General features: G+C 42.7%; 1 protein-coding gene across 2 annotated transcripts in view; it reads left to right on the forward strand.

Moving 5' to 3' along the window:
• Window positions 1–12,911, forward strand: part of NEDD9 (neural precursor cell expressed, developmentally down-regulated 9) — a 74,354-nt gene extending 61,443 nt beyond the window's left edge. For both annotated transcript variants that reach the window (XM_086740222.1, XM_086740221.1), the window contains exons 3-7: window positions 5,414–5,515; window positions 6,705–6,806; window positions 7,251–8,474; window positions 8,815–8,904; window positions 10,263–12,911. In XM_086740222.1, coding sequence (XP_086596348.1) covers window positions 5,414–5,515; window positions 6,705–6,806; window positions 7,251–8,474; window positions 8,815–8,904; window positions 10,263–10,772 — 2,028 coding nt within the window. In that variant the 3' untranslated portion in view covers window positions 10,773–12,911. The remainder of the gene's footprint in view (window positions 1–5,413; window positions 5,516–6,704; window positions 6,807–7,250; window positions 8,475–8,814; window positions 8,905–10,262) is intronic.
• The last annotated feature ends 2,569 nt before the right edge of the window (window positions 12,912–15,480 follow it).

Below are 15,480 nucleotides of genomic sequence, written 5' to 3' on the forward strand. Positions count from 1 at the left end.
CAGTAGCTCATCAAGTGCTGAGAGTTACCCATGGAGTGAAGAGGAGAGCATCATGGGAGGAAACATTTTAATACAATTCTTCATCCATGTTTAAAATAAATATATAATTTTACCTCACATGGCTCTTCTTTTCCACCTCCAGAAAGCACTGATTTATTTTAAAAGCAGTCAGCAGGCATCAGTACGTTCTTGGGGTTAAGAAGCCATACTGGGAAATAGCAGGTTGCCCTCTTCAGCTCCCCTGTCTGGCTGTGGTTTGGGGCAGGGCGTTGCAGAGATGCAACATACCTCTGCTTCAGTTCTCTCACCTGTAAAACTCAGCAAAGCCTATTTCCCATTATTCTGCATATCAGGCATTGCTGTTCATGGAAACAGCCCAAATTCTGCCCTACACAGTGCTGCTGTAATTTCGGAGTAATTCTGTTGGCTTCAGTTGATTTATTTGCTCTTTGTCCTTGTTAAACAGTGTAAACTACAGTGTTGTGCATCTGCCATGAGCACAAGAACTGTCTTGTTGCTGCCTTAGTTAGAAATGTTCTCTGTTGCAGCCTAGAAGAAGTAGAATGAGAGTTTTTTCCTTGTATTTAAGGAAGAGGGATTTAATGAGCCACAGGTCTGGATATTTTGCAAAATAAATGCACGTTCAGCTCTTTTTTTTTTGTTAGGAACATGCCATTGGCATGGAAAAGACCCAAGTAATTTCTTTTGGAAGATCATGGTCTTCCGCAAGAACGGAACAAACTTTCTGCTCAATTATCTTTGTTTTGCAGTTCTAAAAGTTTGAAGTAGGCTCATTACATATTTCACCAAAGCCAAACCTGGTCCCTGTTAGTTGCTCTGCATGGATTAAGTGGTTAACAATGTTTTGAGAATGTTGGGCTAGATAGTTTGTGGGAACGCCATCTGTTTCCTTTAACGCGTAAACAAGGACAATTGCTGGTTTGAAATGCAAGATTATTTGAACTCAGATGACCACAGGCATTCTTAAAACAGAAGAGGTAAAAGGGAAAAGAGTCCTTATGAGGTCTGAAGTTCAGTGACATTTGTTAGGAAGTAAATTCCTAAGTACCAGACAGGGCTGCCATCCTTGTTCCAGAAGTGGGAGAAGGGGAACTTTTTTTTTGCAGCCACCGCCTTCCTTCTGAAGTCCGTCTTCAAAACTAAAATGCCACCAAACATTCAAAACGAACAAAAAAATGATTCAATAATGCATTGAAAGGGCTGAGCATCCCATTCAGAAGCAGCAAGTTCATTGAATATATTTATGGGTGAATAACCAAAATCAAAAGTAACTTCTGAAAATACGAGGTTTGGTATCTTTCGTACTTCATCTTTCCTTATACAGAAGAAGCAGTGTGACCACATATCCTGGCTTCCCATGTGAGGTCATGTGCTGGGGACATGTGAGTGAGAACAAATGCTCCACATTTTCACTTTGTCAAGTCGCGACACGTGACAGTGGGTCTTCTTTTAATTAATGTTACAAAAAGTTCACTCAGGATATGTTTTGGTGATGAGCTGCTACTGTTCTGCGTTGACTAGGAACAAGCAGTCAGAGGCATGTTTAACTTAATGAAAAGTGTTGGAAGGAAAGGGGAGTGGAGGTGTAACAGGAAACATTGCAGACTGGATCAGCATTTGTAGAGGATTTTCTGATGAAATCACTCAGAACATGTTGTTACTGGATAATAATTCTCCACACAAGAAAATATACCTGAGTCACCGGGAGAAAAAAAGTTGTCTTTCATGTTATCAACAAACCTTGCTTATTGCTGGGTGTTGCTGGGTTTCTTAAAGCTGTATTTTCTGTCTTTCATAGAGCTTTTCAGAAGCCTGAAAAGGAGCAGACATAAAAGCCCCTGATGCATTTTTATTTGGCAAGTAAATGCCACCTTGAGTAGAGTGTGCTGCTAAGCACAGCCCTGCAGACAGCTCAGGCTTCTGTCCGCAGTCACCCACATAGGCACGAATACTCAGAATCGGGAACTCGGTGTTTTAACCTCTCACTTCCTTTGACAACACCCGGAAGCACCCAGAGCAGGGGTTTGTTTCACTCAAATAAAGGAGTGACTCTGCTTGACTAATACTTCGGGTCAGTCAAGTATGGGAAAGAGTGAAAGTGTCAAGGTACATGATTAAATAAGTCCTGCGGCGCTGAGTGAAACTGGCTTCCTTCATCTGGCCAGTCGAACTTTAGTGTAGTTATTTAGGATTGTGTCACAGCACAGTAAATAAAAACAGCAGCCTTGTAGTACTGTAAACCTTTCATACAGCATCTGGTATGTCAGCCTTTTTTGAGAAATGGGAAAGGTCTCTAAGGATGAGCTAGAAGAATAACCATAGTTGCATGCTACTCCTGTATGCAGAGTGAGGGAGGATCTCTCTGTCAATACCGGGCATGAGCACAACTTCTCTTCCACATATCTTCCAGCCTTCATGGTGTAAGGATATCATCTGCTTTGCCACCAGGGCTTCTTCTTACAAGAGCGAAATATCATGTTTACCTATAACAATAAGAGCAAGTAGTTGTGCATTCTTAGGGACATGGTTTAGTGGTGGACTTGGCAGTGTTAGGTTTATGATTGGACTTGATCTTAAAGGTCCTTTCCACCCTTCTGTGATTCTGTACCTTATTACTTGTGCTGCTCAGATCAACTCCCTTTTTTATATTAGAGGCCTGTGACTTTTCTTTGAGTTTGCTCATGGAAATTAGTTCTCTGAGCAAAGAGAGAGTGGTGGTGTCTTCTGTCTTGAATTACTTCAGGCATGAAATGGGTAGGACAGTTATTGCTGACTCTGTGTAAAGGCACTTCTCTAAAGTGCTGTGCAAACCTTGGAGAACTGAGGTACCATAAAGCTTCTGTAGAGGTGCCATACATGGCCTCCATGGGCAGGACTGTAAGAAGCGTCACACCAGGCCTGGTCAAATTTTACTGTTCAGCTTCTGGAGTAGACCACAACTGATCAAGGGCTTGTAAAAATTTCGTACTGAGGGACCAATACCTGTCTTTTTGAAGCCCGATGCAGCCTGACTCCTGTCTTGTCTGGCTGCGCAACAGTCAGCAGGTAAAGAAGAGCCCAACTGTGGTGGCGCACCAGTCCTCCCGCTTTCCAGGGCTGGTGTGGGGCCTCTGGCTGCCCGCTGCGAATAGTCTGTTTTTTCTTCTCTGGGATGGTCAAGCAGTTTCCCAGCATATCAACAAGCAGCCTAATGCCAGAGCGTTCACAGTAACAGAAGGGTTTGTGGAGATGGGCTACCCAGGAAACAGCCTTTTGTTATTACTGTGCATTGTCTGTTCTCCTGGAGGATCGTCTTTAAACATGGAGTGACTCATTAGTGAAGCAACACCGTGGTTGTAGTTTTGGAGCCCCTGGATGGAAGGAATCTCTGAATAAACATTGCTTAAAACCAAGTCCTTCTGTTCCTGACTTGAGTAGAAAGCGTTTGACTGGCAGCACCCAGTTAGGGGGAAGAAAAAAAAAGGATGCAAAAAATATACGGCAAACCATGCTAATCTATGCAAACCATACTAGCCCTCACTGTCAGAAAAAGCATGAGGTAGTGATGTTGATACAAGTTAAAAGTTTCTCAGGCAAACAAAATAATCCCCCTATTACATGAGAGTGGCCTAGGAGGGATAATATTGGCAGTGTTCCGTCGTGGGAAGCTTCCAGTAACTTAAGGGAGAACTTTCTGAAGTCTGTAGATACCTTTTACAATGCGTAAATGGTGACTCTGTGGGAGAGGAACGGTTTGTCATAAATTCAATCGATTTTTAGATTATTTTTAAAAAACTCTTACGTATGTAAGCCCTATTAACCCCACACCCAATTCAGCAGGAGTTCTATCATGGACGGCAAACTGACCCAGTGCTCTGGAGACCATATTCCTTCCAGTTCCTGTCCTCCGATGCTAATTCAAGCAAAAACAGCTGCAAAAGCCGCTGTCTTTTCCACCTGCCAGGCGTGGATGTTCCTTCCTCAGCTAAGGCCCATACAGCCAGCGCAGCGGCTGGCACTACCAGGCACACTGCCTTGGGCTACTCACACTGAATCAGACCTGCACTCTGTACTGGTATGGCTGTCACCGCAGGGGGAAAATCCAGTGGTTGTTTCATGGTACAGGGCCAGAGATTACACAGCAATATCTGGGCAGCAAGTAAAAAGAAGAAAAGCCTGTGTTGTTAACATAGAGAGGAGGTAGCAGGTTAGCATCAGGGACTTTCCCTGCAGACCTCAGTCAAGCAAAATTCACTGTGAAATCTGGCCAGGATGCTAGGATTCCTTACTGAGCATTTGGACAGAAACTCTGTTGTACATCTTGCATACATTTCTAAAGACCATTTAGTATCTCTGGTTTAGAATTCTCCGCAGCTGAGCAGAAAGCCACATCTTGTATGGGCCTATGTAATTTGTCATTTTATGCCTTTGGGTTACAGTATTTATATTTTTTTTGTTAGAGCTAAATAGCACCAGCAGAGGTTAAGATGTCAGCATTTCCACTATAAACCCAGCTCTTTCTGAGGGTTAGGTAACTTTTTTTTTATACCACACTGTATTGAAATTCTGCCACGTAGATGGTGTCCAAGAAGTAAGGCATTTATTTTCCACCAGTTTTTATTTTAAGTCATTGTGGTAGTTAATGGTTTAGAAAATGTAAAAAAAAAAGTAAATTCTAAGCTGCTTTTTTTTCCCCCCCAGAGGCTATTCTTGCATTATCTACTTCAAGAATGGCTTAACATTGCCTATCTCTTAGCCACTAATATAGACAAACCAAATGGAGGCAGAATAATTGAATGTCCTGCTTTGGAAGGTTTAAGCATAGCCTTTCTATGTAAAGAATTTCCAAAGCCACAGCTCACACTCAGTCATCCAGGATGTTGTGCTGTGGAGCACTGTAACACAAGATATCCTGCCAGAGTAGGTGGGAAATACCTGCACAAGCAAAGGGGGAAGACTCCCAGAGCCTCAACGTAGTATTTTAAGTCTCTGTCAGTAAGTAAGGACACTCAACACCTCAGTGGGAAGAACAGGATGTACATAGCCCTGATCTCAGTGAGTGGGTGGTGTAACCATCACATCGTGTGGTCTGTGCTAATGGGCAGTCAATGGGAAGAAGGGACCAAGCTCTCTTAGACCTGCTGGTGAATCTGGGGTTGACAAATAGAAGATACTGTAGGACTAGCAAGCAGCCTTGTCAGAACTGGTCTGGAAGGGAAAGATGGTGCATTTGTAGCTATAGTCATTTTGCAATGTTCAACTGTCAGAAATATATGTAGTCTTGCGTTACTAACATTGCCACATAAAACGTAAATATGAATAGTACTGGATTGTTTATACCCTGTGCAGTTACAGAGAGAACATGCCAAGATCCTCAAAGACTTACATTTCCTCTGTCTCTTTTATCCCACAGGTAATAACTCCAGTCAGGTCAGGACAAGGTTATGTTTATGAATTCCCTTCCAAATACCAGAAGGATACCTACGATATCCCCCCCATTCGCCCTCTCCAAGGGGTAGGTACCAATAAAACTGCCAAGAGCACTGACAGTTCACAAAAGGTGATGAATTTCTACCAGAAGTTTATGAACAAAGCAAGTTCTCTCATTTGAGAGAGAAAATATGTTTTAATTAGATGCAGTGGCTTATTCACAGAAGTATTTCAAAGTTGTATTTGATGTTGACTAAAATTTGGCAGCACACCAAACGCAAAAGTCCCATTTGTTTTCTGTGTTTTGATCAAAGAGTATATCTAACCAGAATAAACTTGCTGCCTGGGAACATTTTTTTTTCCCTTTGTTGTTGTATACTTGACAGTAATTCACTCAGTAAGGGTAAAATTATTGCCTAGATGAACAGCTACTATGCAGGGAATTGTTTTCACCACATATCTACTGCACCATGTCACTGAACTTGAAATACATCTTTGTTTGGGGGAACACCCTTAGTATTTAATCCCCAAGACCACAGATATCTAGAGTGGATGCTTGCAGGACCTGTAACTCACTCATCAACCCTGCATCTCTTCACGGCTCTTTGACAAAGCAGCTCCTTTAGAGAAAAACACTGAAACCCAGTCGGACATAACACAGACTGACAACAAATGGCTGGAACTGTTGGGAGGTGTGGGTTAAGAGACATTCATACAATGGCCTTAGACCATACACAGAATCCACTGTAATGCAGGACATGCCACCAAGTGGGACACTTGGAACACCTGTCAGCTGTACTCTCTGCTAGTAAAACAGCTCACACTGCACCCAATAAAGCAGACAGGCGATGCTGACAGGGGCAGCCTTAGTTTCAGAGAGTTTAGTTTGTACTAGTACAAGCTTATCCCTCCAATCTCCATCAGTAAGCGTGTGATCCGTTCTGGTCACATGAATATACTGCTCCTCTGTTCAACCCAACAGATATCTAGTAGACTGGCCTTGATTTAACTCTTGGGATGGAAGTCAGTTGTGACTTCATCTCTCCAGACTGCCATCCACACAATTGCCCAGAGGGGACCTAGCAAAGTGCATTTCTTCCTAACTGTCAAAAATACCAGGTAAATCCAAGCAGCTGTCCTGTATAAAACAAAGTTACAGAGCTCTGAACATCTTCAGGCTGTTTGAGAGGAAACAGGGAAACCGAGAAAACTTATCTGAGATCAGAGCTTTCTTGAGGTGACTTGTTTCTCTAACCAGTTTATTCTTTCTCTAGGTATACGACATTCCCCCCACATCGGTTAAGGGGTCTGCACTTCCAGTTCCCATGGGAGAAGCAAAAGCTTTAGGAGTCTATGACATACCACCTGCCAAAGGCGTAAGTATTATGCTGTTTTTCATGTCTGGCCAAAGACATGGTTAAATAAGAGTTCATGGATGATCCTGAAGGAGAAGGAGATTCAGTACTTTAAAGATTTTCTTAGGTTTTTAAACTGTTAAAACTGTGAAGTTTTACTTAAAAAAGTGAAGCACTGAATCAAAATTATTAACATTATGGAGTGTGACTTGATAATTAGACCTACATTATCTTTGTGGCAGCATGCTGCCTTTTTGGATTTTGCTGCTTAGGAGAATTTGCGTCAAGATGAATGTTAGAAAGTGAGATATTAAAACTGACACTCAGTCAAACTCACGGTAAGTAGCTGACTCCATGAAGGTCAATGGTGTATCTTCCAGCCCAGCATTTTTTACGCCATATGGAAGATGTAAAATATCTTGCTACTCTAGCCAAAGGTTTCATGGTTTGCTTTCTGTGATTCAGGTCTATACTACACCTCCATCTGCATGCCGAGATGATACAGGCCTGAGGGAAAATTTGCAGGATTTTTCATCTCCAGTGGGTCACAGTGTAAGAGCAGAAGGAGTATATGATATTCCTCCTCCCATCACCAAAGCAACTGGGAAAGAACTTAATAAATTCTCTCCTGAGAGCCTTCTGTTACCAGATGGAGTGCCACAGAAACATAATGTTTATGACATTCCTGTGAACCATCAGAACTATTTTCTTGGACAGCAAATTGCACCTCAAAAAGATGTTTATGATACCCCAAGGGGAGCTGCATTCCCAGGACAACAGACAGGACTCAGTGAAAATCTCATCCGAGAAGGAGGAGAAGGTGTATATGATGTGCCACCACCAGTCCTCCAAGACACTAAAGGCTTGCATGATGTGACTGATGGGATAAATAGGTTGTCTTTCTCCAGCACAGGAAGCACAAGGAGTAACATGTCCACATCTTCAACAGCATCAAAAGACTCCTCTGTCTCATCATCAACTGCACAGGACAAAAGACTAATCCTTGATCCAGACACTGCTATAGAGAGGCTTTATTGCCTCCAGCAGATGGTTGAGACAGCTGTCAATAACCTCATGGCCTTTGTTACAGCAGACTGGCGGTCCTATGGATACATGGAGAAACACATCAATGAAATTCACACTGCTGTGGATAAGGTAGAGCAGTCACTGTTGGAGTACCTCCAGTTTGCGAAAGGATCAGCAGCCAATGCTTCCTGCCTATCCGAGTTCAGCCTCCTTAACAAAATGAAGAGGGAGGTGCAAAGGCTGGAGGACTCTCACCAGATCCTTACCCAAACCAGTCACGACTTGAACAGCTACAACTGGTCTTTGAATGTTCTAGCTGTCAACAGACTGCAGAACAAGTGCGATGACCTGGATCGGTTTGTTATGGTGGTAAGGACAGTCCCGGACGATGCCAAGCAACTGACCACTACCATCAGCGTCAACGCAGAGGTGCTCTTCAAACAGGCATTGAACAGCTCACGTTTCAAAAGCATACCGGAGAGTATAATGAACACTCCTGACTATGCATATGACAATCCTCAAATGCAGCGTCATGGAGAAAAAGCACAGAACCACTGTGGTTCCCTTCCTCCGCTCCTGAATAAATGTCAGCACCCTCACAATACCACCAGTGAGAGCTCGGAAAAGAGCTGGATGGATGACTACGATTATGTTCACCTGCAGGTAGGTAAACCCAACACCTCGTTCCGCATAAGGCCAAGTAAAAGTTGTCTGTGGTTTTTGCAGAAGCTGTTTGCAGAAAAGTAGCAATCAGATTGTCACATTAATACATATTCAAGAGTAATTTCACCAGGGTGATTACTTCCTCTCAAATAGGACTGTTGTATACATAATAGCTATTAGCCTTTTACTCCACCACACTGTCTTTTTCTTCTCCTACTCTTAGTGGTGTGCTACCAAGTGAAAAAGGCAATACAAAGAAGCCTGTTATTTGACCTAGGAGTTGTCATTTAGCTCAGGAGCAGTTTTGATTTGACACAGTGTCTTATGTTATACAAAACAGGGGAAAGAAGAATTTGAAAGGCAACAGAAGGAGCTGTTGGAAAAAGAAAATATCATCAAGCAGAACAAAATGGAGCTAGAGCACCATCAGGTATGTTTGCTTAGGTGTGATAATCACATTGAAATGCAGTGTTCCTTGCACGTAAGGAGTACTGGTAAAATAAAGCAGGAGGGGCCCTTCCCTTAGCAGTGTGCAACTCCTAGCTTCATGGCTGTGAGGTGTGCATGAGTACCAGCACACGCAGTTGGAAAGTCCCAGGTGCTACACAGTGAAGACAGCAGGTACTAGTCTAGACTAAACAGTGGCTCCAGGTTAGTTTCTTTTCAAGTGGGATTTGTGCCAGTCAGGCTCCACCATTAATGGATTTATCAACACGGAGGACAAGGACACACGCTGTCATACTCCAGTTATAGGAAATGGTGAGCGTCAAGATTTTAGCACCTTCCTGGCCCTGTGCATCTGTGTCAGCGATTGCTTATGCTGAAGGCAGCTTAAGTATTTACCGCAGAGTAGCTGTTCTGAAGATCAGCATTTCCACTCTGTTCATTTCCTTGTTGCCACTTGGTAACTGAGGTGAGGCATAACCACATCTCTCAGTGTCTGAATGACATCTCTTGCGGGAGGAAGAAGCCTTTCCCTTGAAACCAATTTCCAACCATATCAATTTAAGTGGCTATTTTTTTTTACACAATGCAGCATTGTGAGGGGCCTAGTGCATACATATATTGAAAAGCAGTCTCTGTCTCCAAACATTTACCACAGAGGAGAAACAGATTGCTACAATGTCTCACAGTTGATTGGTCACAAACCAGCTTGAGAACTTGCCTTTCCTGACCTGCAATCTAGTGCCTCAATCACTAGACCACCTGCACATCTGTTCAGCGAACATCAATACCATGAACTTAAATACCATGCTGAACATCGCTTTAAATGCTAAAAATGCAGGTTGTATAAGAATCAGGGCTGTTACTTTGCCCTCATATTAATTCTTCAATATGTTGTTGCCATATTGTATGGCAGAAAATTGTACAAGTAGTGCGGAGGTGAGAGTTAAACGTTTGTCGTCTCAAAATCTCACAGAGATGACAGCTTTTTAAGGACTGTGTAGGAGTCTGCCACTTGGATCCATCTCTCTCACTTGTGATTTCTGAATATTCCAAATGAGCAACAGCCTATAAATTCAGGACTTTTTTTTTTAAATGCAAATAAATATTTTAGATATTTTTCTCTTCTGAACTCTGTTTATTTGGATTTATTTAACCCAAGCACCTGATTACCCCTCACTCTCCTAAATAAAAGATGTTACAAAACATACATACTACTTTTTATTTAGCATAAGGTCAATCTAGGATACTCAGGGGTGTCCTGAGGCATAAGGTGAAATTGTAATACATAACAACGTCTTACAAGAATATTCTTTGAAGAGAGCCTTTTTATTTGCCTTTCAGATCAATCAGTTTCAACGTCTGGAGCAAGAGATTACAAAGCCCGTAGAGAATGACATCTCAAAATGGAAGCCATCTCAAGCTCTCCAGACTGCAAACAGCACTGCCACTTCCCGTGACAGCCAGCTGCTTTTATTCTATTCTGACCAATGCGAGACTCACTTCAACTCCCTTCTAAATGCCATCGACGCCTTTTTCAGTTGCATCAACGCTTCTCAGCCTCCCCGAATCTTTGTGGCTCACAGCAAATTTGTCATCTTGAGTGCTCACAAACTTGTGTTCATTGGGGACATGCTCACGAGGCAAGTGACGACTCAGGACATACGCAACAAAGTGATGAACTCCAGCAACCAGTTGTGTGAACTGCTGAAGAGTGTTGTCCTGGCTACCAAGATGGCTGCCTTGCATTATCCCAACACAGCAGCCCTACAGAAGATGGTGGACCGAGTAACAGAACTGTCCCGTCACGCACAGTTGTTCAAACTCTCATTGGTCCAAATGGCGTCCTTATGAAGCCCAGTGGAAACCAGTTCGTGAGCAGCAAAACAGAAAAGCAAACAAACTGGAGCTATTTCTATTTTTTATGTAATTTTTTTTTTTTAGATATTTTTTACAAAATATTTTAAATACATTCTTATGTGTTAGAGAATCTAATGAAATCAGGGATCTGGGAATATATCTGGTTTTGTATTATGTTTCTAATACACATTTAGATTTGTATACACTGCGTATATGTATATTTTGCTACATTCCCTAAAACATCAATTAAGCACCTTAAAAATTATGCGTTGGGTAAACAGTACCTATCTTTTGTATATACTGCCTGTTTCCTCAGTATATTTGTTAACTGGATGCTGCACTCTTCTTGTTTCATTCCATCTTGATTTTGGCACATGGACTCGGTTGTGAAACCTACTTGTAGCAATCCATGAAGTAAGTGTAATGGTTCTCATAGAACTCCATTCCCTTCTTAGAAATGACTTCCTATAGGTTAGTTCCATGAAATTTAACTCTCCTCTTGATGTTACTTTGTTGTGTACAGCATATGATCGTTCTGACTAGCATATATGCCCAACTACAACAAGCAATACATCAAGCAAGTCATACAGCGTTTGGGAGAAAAGCAATTTTAGGCCATATAAGAAACTGAACTTTCTAAGGAGGAAGGCAGAATTGTATATATTTAATATCTTATGGCATTCAGATTTTGCTATTTCTAATAACTGTGCAACATGGGATTTCAGAACGTGGATGGATTCCCAGCAATGTAAATTCATACATGTTTACCTTCTATGTCCTTGCATTGGCAATTAAATTTAACAGTCAGGCTCAAAAGCCTTATTGTTCATGAACTCAGATTTATCCTGAGAGCATCCCAGGATCCATTGGGCTCATCTTCAAGGCTGCACATTAGTGTTGTCTCAAAACACCAATCCCTTACAGGGGAGTTAACATCCAATTGTAATGCATATGGAAAGAAAACAGCTTAATTTGAAATAATAGATATTTAAACATCTCTGTAGCATGTACAAAATGTAATTAAGAAATAGCACTGATTTTTCTAGGACATATTCTTGGAATTAATTGCATCTGTTGCAGTTCTGACTTCCATTCAACTATTAGGCTTTTTTTCCAAGTTCCGTTCCATAGGTGCTGGTCCTTCTGCACTACACGGTTGCCAAAAAGACCTCCTATTTTAATGGGGCCATTCCATCAGTAAGTACACACAATCCCACCCAGTAATTTTCAATTTAGACCCTTAAAAGTTGTTAGCAGAGTGGTAGACTCCTTTAGAAATGTCATGTATGCTGGCTGCTCCAAAACACAGATAAGCTCATTTGTCTATGGTGCCTTTTGTGAACCCCCTAAAAATAAGCCACAGAACGCCATTTGCCTGTGGTCCTCAGACTAAAAGCCATGCTTCAAAGTGAGCAATAGCTCAGGTAAATTCCAGGCGATTCTGGCATTTTTAAAGCAGAATACTACTGTCCTTGCATCATCCAAGGTAGTCTCGCCTTGATGTGTTCTGAGGAGTTGCATCAGCAAGCACATCACTGGTAAATACACAATCCTGAGATCAGTAGCACCTAGAAAACATGCACTTCTGCCTAACTTTTTGCTTTCCCAGTTTGTATCCAAACTTGTGCCTTACTGAAATTAGATTTGTTGTCTTAGGCAACAAAACCATTTCAGCAGTGTATGAAATCTTGCAGCCTTAATGTAGTGTCTGAGAGTGAAGACCACCCTTAGGTACCATGTCGCTTCCAGAGTCTGCAGAACGTTCCTGGAAGGGCAGTGGGAGCCAGCACAACCTCAGCTGGCCCAGAACCAACTTCAGGGCTTGGCTCTGGTGTAAGATCCAGAAAGGGCAGTTACGCTATTGTAACCGATAGCCAGTTGCCAAAAACCAGTTCACGTGAACCTGTTTTGTACAGGTGTTGTTTGGGATTCTTTTGGATTTCCATGCCTGTTTTTTTTTCGCTGTATATTCTTAGAAAGTGAAAAAGTGTTTTGAAGCTTAGTGGTTATGTTGATAGTTCATGCTTTCAAAAGGAGAATCTTTATTGCAAGCCTGTATTACGGTTCGTTATCTTGTAGAGAGTCATTTTAAAATTATTAAATTACTAGCTTTTTTATATATATAAAAGGCAACACTTGGTCTTATTTTTTCTTGTTTTCAGAGTCCTCTAAGCATATTAAAAGGAAATATTACTGCTTGCTAATACTATCAAAACCATTCTAAAATGAGGAGTTCACTGTCCATCTTTTCACTGCTCAGTGCTTGTAGTCTGAAGTTGAGGGTACAGGAGGATAGACAGCTTCTCTTCCTGTCCAGAAGAAGCAGGTGAATCATTTATCCAACTCAGGTACGCAAGGCATTGAGTCCAAAATAAAACCATCAGGGCCTACAGCGCACCAGGCCTCACTCCTGCCCTGTTCCCAGCATCTATTCCATCTGTGTGAGCTGCATCCCAAACAGCCTCATCATAGCACAGGCACTGGTCCTTCAGGTGCACGAGGCAGTTCCTCTCAGGACAATGCCAGGGTAAGGTGGGGTTGCAGGACACGGATGTGACTGTCCACCCATTCTGGCAGCTGCCCCACTCCGGTATTTACTGGTGAAACCATGATCCACGCAGGAACTGGAAGAGCAATTTTGCTCAGTGTAGCCATCCTTCCCCCACAACGCAATGGTAAGAGCCAAGTTGAGCATTATCTGGTTGTGGGTTCCATCTGAAACGACCACATGGCTTTAAAGATCATGGAGTCTTTCCCAAAAGTTACTTTCCCATTTCACTGTTGCTGAGGCACTGCCCTACCTGCTGTCAAACACTCTGTGTGTGTAAGGAGGAGAAAAAAAGCCTGGGACTGGCTTTGTGCTTACGCCAGTTCTCAGCTGCCGACAAAAGACGTTCCTGCTGGGGAGTGTAAGTGCAGTGAAAGCCTTGAGAGCAAAGTGCCTGGTTTGGCTCGTTGTGTCCTCGCAAGGGGACAGCTGGTGATGCAGGGTTGCTTCCCATGAGTGCTCCATTTTCTTCTGCTAAATTTAAAAGATCAACTAACAACAAAGGAGGGACAGGACAACCAAAATGCTTCAGAATAGAAACCAGAGCCTCTTTGCTTTCCCCCTTGAGCCACAGAGTCCCCACCCAGTTACCAAGAAACTGCTGCTGTTTGGCAGCCAAGTTGATGGCCAGTGTGAAATGACTGTCTGATGTCCAGTGTGGGAAAAAAAAATTGCCAGTAGCGCAAGGCAGATGTGGAACACACTTGGCTCCTTACTCCAGACATTCATTCATTTTAATTAGAAAAATGCTTCCTTTCTTTTCCAGGATGATAAGTGAGGGAGAAAGAGGAAAGACAAAAGCCAGTCTTGAAATGGGTAGGTTTTAGAGAAGTTATGAATTCATACTGATATATGACACAGGATGTACTTCATTGTGCCCCATACTGCACAGCCCCCTGCTACTACCTCTTCCCTTTCTTGCAAACCAGGGCCACGCAGCTCCTACGTTTTCATTAGCTGTGCAGTACTGCAACCTTGGCAAATCTACTGTCTGCCGTTCCAACAAGGACAACACGGGTGATGGAAACCAAAGCTCCCACACTATCACCTGTGGCTAGATGACACTCCAGCATCTTCGCATCCCCGTAACTTCTAGATCCTAGAGCTTTTGGCACTCTCAGATGTATACACCTGAGCTATGTTTCAGAAATGTCCCTCCCACATCTACTGCCAGCATTCCTCAGAGTATTCCTACACCAGTAACACCTTCCCTCTGCCCACGACCCAAGCATCTGTAGCTATTCTGCTCTAAATCCAGCTTTTCCCTGTTGAACTCCACTTCCAGGCTGCCTAGTCCACTTTAGCATGTCTCAGTTTCAATCAAAAGACTTCAGAAACTTGTAGGATTTACTCCAAAGGTAGTTCTTAACCCTCCCTTGCCCCTTTCTCCCCTCACAATGTTCACGGCATTAGTTCACATCTAGACAGGAACATTTCCAGGGCAAAGACAGGGTCTTGCCAGTCTCAGAGGACAAGGCAGAGCATTCCTCCCAAGTCTGAGACTTGTTTCAAAAGCAATGTATACACATAGTTCTTAAATCAATTCAGCCCTTTTTCTGCCAGAAGATTTTCCATCTCAGAGATGGACTATCCAGACAATGTGGATTTTTTTTTTTAAGCATTTTTTTTCTGTTTTCATCCAAATTCCACCTGAGACAGCAGCTTTCTGTTTGAGGAGCCCTGGATATAGCTACGTGGCTTTTCAGCAGTCTATAGCTGTATCTAGTGCTATAAAGTTATAGAATCACAGAATGGTTTGGGTTGGAAGGGGCCTTCAAAGGTCATCTAGTCCAACCCCCCTGCAAGAAGCAGGGACATCCCCAACTAGATCAGGTTGCTCAGAGCCTCATCCAGCCTGGCCTTGAATGTTTCAGTCAGTTTCACTTCCCAACTCAAAGTCCTCCCAGAAGTTCTTCTGACTCAAACAGTACATTGAGTCCGGGCTTGAGAGTACCTATATAAACTGAATGGTGGCAGGAGGAACATCTAATCCAGCCTAACCATAAACCTGCTGACTTCAGAGGGAACAGGAGTGACAGGAAGCTTAACCTCCTGGGAGCTAGCATGGGGGCTAGTACAGGCTCTCTTACTTGGTAGCTGGTACCACCTCCATTTCCCTCCACTGAACTGCCCAGAGGCAATTTGACTTTGATT

Source organism: Chlamydotis macqueenii, chromosome 2 (genome assembly GCF_036417535.1).
Source record: "Chlamydotis macqueenii isolate bChlMac1 chromosome 2, bChlMac1.mat, whole genome shotgun sequence".
Lineage (NCBI taxonomy): Eukaryota > Metazoa > Chordata > Aves > Otidiformes > Otididae > Chlamydotis > Chlamydotis macqueenii.